Source organism: Ptychodera flava, assembly GCF_041260155.1.
Source record: "Ptychodera flava strain L36383 chromosome 23 unlocalized genomic scaffold, AS_Pfla_20210202 Scaffold_24__1_contigs__length_23054250_pilon, whole genome shotgun sequence".
NCBI classification, from domain to species: domain Eukaryota; kingdom Metazoa; phylum Hemichordata; class Enteropneusta; family Ptychoderidae; genus Ptychodera; species Ptychodera flava.
In genome coordinates, this window is record NW_027248278.1 from 12,369,945 (window position 1) to 12,374,269 (window position 4,325).

At 39.1% G+C, this 4,325-nt stretch overlaps 1 protein-coding gene across 1 annotated transcript; it reads right to left on the reverse strand.

Moving 5' to 3' along the window:
* Positions 1–595: 595 nt before the first annotated feature.
* Positions 596–3,482, reverse strand: LOC139124431 (lactadherin-like). Its single transcript, XM_070690563.1, has 4 exons — positions 3,473–3,482; positions 2,417–2,646; positions 2,216–2,314; positions 596–739 (listed from the first exon to the last, which is right to left on the reverse strand). The coding sequence occupies exons 1-4, from the start codon at positions 3,480–3,482 to the stop codon at positions 596–598; spliced, it is 483 nt and encodes a 160-aa protein (XP_070546664.1).
* Positions 3,483–4,325: the final 843 nt, after the last annotated feature.

Below are 4,325 nucleotides of genomic sequence, written 5' to 3' on the forward strand. Positions count from 1 at the left end.
TAATATAACAGACTACCAATTTTGTGGCTATGTAACATTGTTACACTTGGAGCAAGAGTCGAGTCCAATTTTCTTATGATGATTTTAATCGCTTTTTTGAATGTCAATTTTTAAATTCCTACCATTTAAGAATGAGAGTAGATAATGTATGGCAACATTCGGTTTTTAATTTTCTACATAAACTCCTGTTTCAAATGATTTTCAAATTCGATAAATTTTCACGGTTTTTGACTAAAAATAATTTTTATCGATAGTAGCAAAGTTGAGGTCTTACCCTATCGTTTGAGTAAATTATTTGAATCATAAGAAATTTAGATTCTCTGCTTTTTGAAAATACATTATAGGGGCGTTTATGCTAACCTCTGATGGGAAAGTTCGAAAGGAAGTGTATAGGTTTAGCGCGGCGTCACCTTAAATCACAATGTTAAATCTCAGCGTAATTTATTGTGACGGTCGTGGAAAGTAAAATAGGCAATGCGATGAAGGCGGATATGAGTCTCTGTACTTCTGCTTAGCATTATATTATTAAACTCTGACTCGAAAATCAACTGCGCCGTGATAAGCGCCTTTTAAATCGTCAAATTGGCACTACTGTTTATGTGCAAGCGTAGAGTTCTACTCTCATTGACATGTAGCCTTGCCAGGTCAAGGGGTAAAACCGGACATACTGAGCGGTGAAGGCTTCGTTCACTAGGTCGTGATAGACGATAGTGTTCCTGTTTCTGTTTCCTTCAAAGACCTGAAATGTGAGCAAAATAACGATATCAGAGACAAAAGTGATGTTTGGCTTCTTTCATGATTGTTACTAAGGATGCATAAGGTTACTAGGAATTCATTGCAAAACAGAGAAGTTTACACAGAAAAAAATTGGCGGTTGGACTTTTCTCAAGCCTACAAATGATCCACATTTCACTTCCAAAATTAGACAAAATACAAGATGCCTCCATCAGGTAAGAAACGAAGAATCGTCTTTTTTTTGTTTTAACTTTTCTGTTACCTCTGGCGTGTTTCTAAACTCCCTTTGCAATTCGGACGGCTGTAATTGGACGGACTCTCTACGGGACATATCTTATTGCGAGTGGAACTTAGAATAATTTAATACCACTAGTACCGACGTTGAATGCAATTTTTAGAACTGCAAAATCAAAAAACATTTACTTGGTCGACTTATTATATAACAGGCAACGCGCTGATCATTAACGTTTATTTATGGGCAAGGGCGAGAGGAAAGCCAAAAATTAACGGGTGAGGCTTTCCGAGCCCGTTAATCTGGCTTTCCTCGAGCCCGCGCCCATAAATATTAATGAACATTCATGGTCAGAGCGTAGTCTGCTGTATCCATTATATTATCAGCGAACCCAAGAAAACCATCAAAATTTGCGAAAAATTTCCGGAGCGAGCGACAACTAGGCCCCAGAAACTGAGCAATACGCGACGCACTGTCACACGCGCTGTAAAAAATTGGCAAATCCGGAGATGTTTTCAGAAAAAAGTATCTCAACTTGGTGATTGATTATGATTTACGTTTGAGGTGTAAAGTTACGATACTTTGAGTTGTTAATCTTATTATTCATACTCACGGGCATGTAAACAAACCATTACTTTGTATTATATTACCATGCCCTGTCCATCGCATTTTAATTGGTCGAGCTGAACCACGCAACTGCCACAAAGGTTTGTTTACATGCCCGTGAATATGAATAATACTGTAAACGTAGTAACTTAATAGCTAAAACGAAAATTGTGATTTGTACAAAGATCATAATCGATCACAAAATAAAATGGAGCGGTTGTGGGCCAAGTTTAGACACTTTTTTTCAAAAAATCTCCGGATTTGCAAACTTTTTGCAGCGTGCGCACAACTCACTGACAAGTTCTTGGGCCCCGTTGTCGTTCGCACGGGGAATTTTCGTAAATTTCGACGATTTTTTTGGGTTCCTTGATAATATAATGGAAATAACAGACTCCTCGCTGAGCATTAACGTTTTTTATGGGCGGGGGGAGAGGAAAGCCAAAATTAACGGGCTCGACAAGCCTCGCCCGCTAATATTTGGCTTTCCTCTCGCCCTTTGCCCATATATAAACGTTAATGGTCAGCGCGTCGCCCGTTATTTATATATTTGTGGTCAGTCACGTGGTTCAGCTCGACCAATCAAAATGCGAAGGGCAGGGCATGGTAATATAATGCATAACCCTAACCCTAAACAGCTCGTACCCTCCGAGATTTATCGTCGTCCAGGACATATTTCCAGTCTTGGCCATCACTGTATGCCAAATTATACGTCTTCACCCACTGGTTAGCGTCAGCTCGACCCTTGATATGAAAAGAATGTAAACATTGAAATAATATTACAATTCGAATCATCAATTTTAGAAATCTAGAAAGTCTCTATATGTGCGATCATAATGTTGTCACCTGCGTTGCCACTTTTGTGATAGTTCTCTCACGACCTAAGTTGATTTGCAGCCATTTGCCTGGAGGAGCATTCAGCCCGGCACACCAAGCATCTGATCCGGGACCGTTGTAGTTCAGTCTTCCCTGGTGGGACATATGATCGTGATCATAGGTACTGCTGGCTGCCATCTGTGAGTCCAGTATTGCCCCACTCTCAATTCCGACAGGGACGGCACCACAAAGAGAGTCACCTGCATCGTATCAAAAGACAAGTACATCATAGTTGCCTGGTGCCCATACACAAACCCCAGCATTTTTTACCTCGCAATCGTTCTTGGCGGTTTCTGTAGCTTCAAAGCCTACTGAATCAGGATCTGCGTGTCTGGTCCCCTGTCTCATTTCTACCGCTGGCTGCCCTACTTTCGACAATCACCAGCAGAGTAATGTTAACAAGACTTTAATTAAGTCTTATTGGCATAGCTCCGCACTTCATTGTTTGTTTGTAATTTTAGCATACTCTACAACACTATCTCAAAGCACCGAGCAATGAGAACTGAATCAATCCAAAAACGCCTTCTGCGTTTTATACATGCCAAACATAGCTTTCATAAGGGCAGCAGTGCATGGACAATGAATTACTCGGTAATTTTACAACATTCCTCATTCACATGTTCGTAGGGATATATTTGGCCATATTTCTGCGAAGAAGTCTTAATTGTACTTTCTTTGATCTCAATGTTCCTCGTGTGAGTGCGTGAAATAGGGACCTAATTTACATACCTCATCGTTACAAAGTGAGGGTTCATTGGTCGCATTTCCTGCTTATTTAATTCACTTAACATTTGCGATATTGGCATCTTTGACGATTCATTGCAAATTTAGAAAACAAACTTTGCAGCCTTGTCTATGTGATTTTAATCTGTTTTATGTCTCTTTTATGTAGTTTCCTCATTTTATTTTGTCTTTTGTCAGATTTTTTTTAAATATTACATTTCATATTTATTTGTCTGTAAGTGGCTACAAAGTCGCACTGTTGGCGATAATCAAATCCAATCAACTCAAATAGATTTTACAAACTGTCCACCATCGTAGAGGCATTACAAATACAGGCAGTGTTGGCAACCCAAATTATGAGCATTTCAACATACTACAAGAAGAAAACAAAAAAGCTTTCAAAATATGAAGAAGTAAAAATGTCCTTAAATACACAAGCATATATTTGCCACAACGCTAGAATTGCCTATTGTTGAAGTGGCGTTGCCAAGGTACAGCGTATTTATTCTTTCTGTTTGCTGTGACCGTTTTAGAATTACCCACGAGCCCAATAGGGAGAACACGCTCGAATTAATGAGCGAAAGTTTTAGGGATTATATTTGCTTGCGTTGCATAATTGAAACTAAGTGTGATTTCAAATTCTCACCAAATTTCACAGGGCATGGCCTTCAGACGAGAAAAAAGTTAAGGGTTACGCTAGGTAGAGTCGGATTTTGGGAAACATAATTTTTCCCCTAAACCTACCGCCATCTCAATCTAACGATAGCCGTTTATATATGATTCAAGCAAATGTAAATAAAAAGGGGGAGAACAGCAATACTTACTTATAATCTTTTCGCAGATGTAACCGATTCTGTAACTGCAAGATGCATCGTTTCATTTTCCATTCCATTTATTGTGAAAATAAAGACAATCTTCATTGCCACCGCCGTTGTCTGGTTTGTTAGTATACCAATTGCTATACGTAATCTATACCAAAATGTCAACAACCTTATATTTAACTAATTAATTAATTAATTAATTAATTAATTAGTCCACATCCAACGGGTGCAAGCCCATTTACAGGATGAGGTACCCATAACCCACTACCCCAATGGAGCACAGAGGAGTAAAGTGTCTTGCTCAAGGGCACAACACCGAGCTAGAGTATCGAATT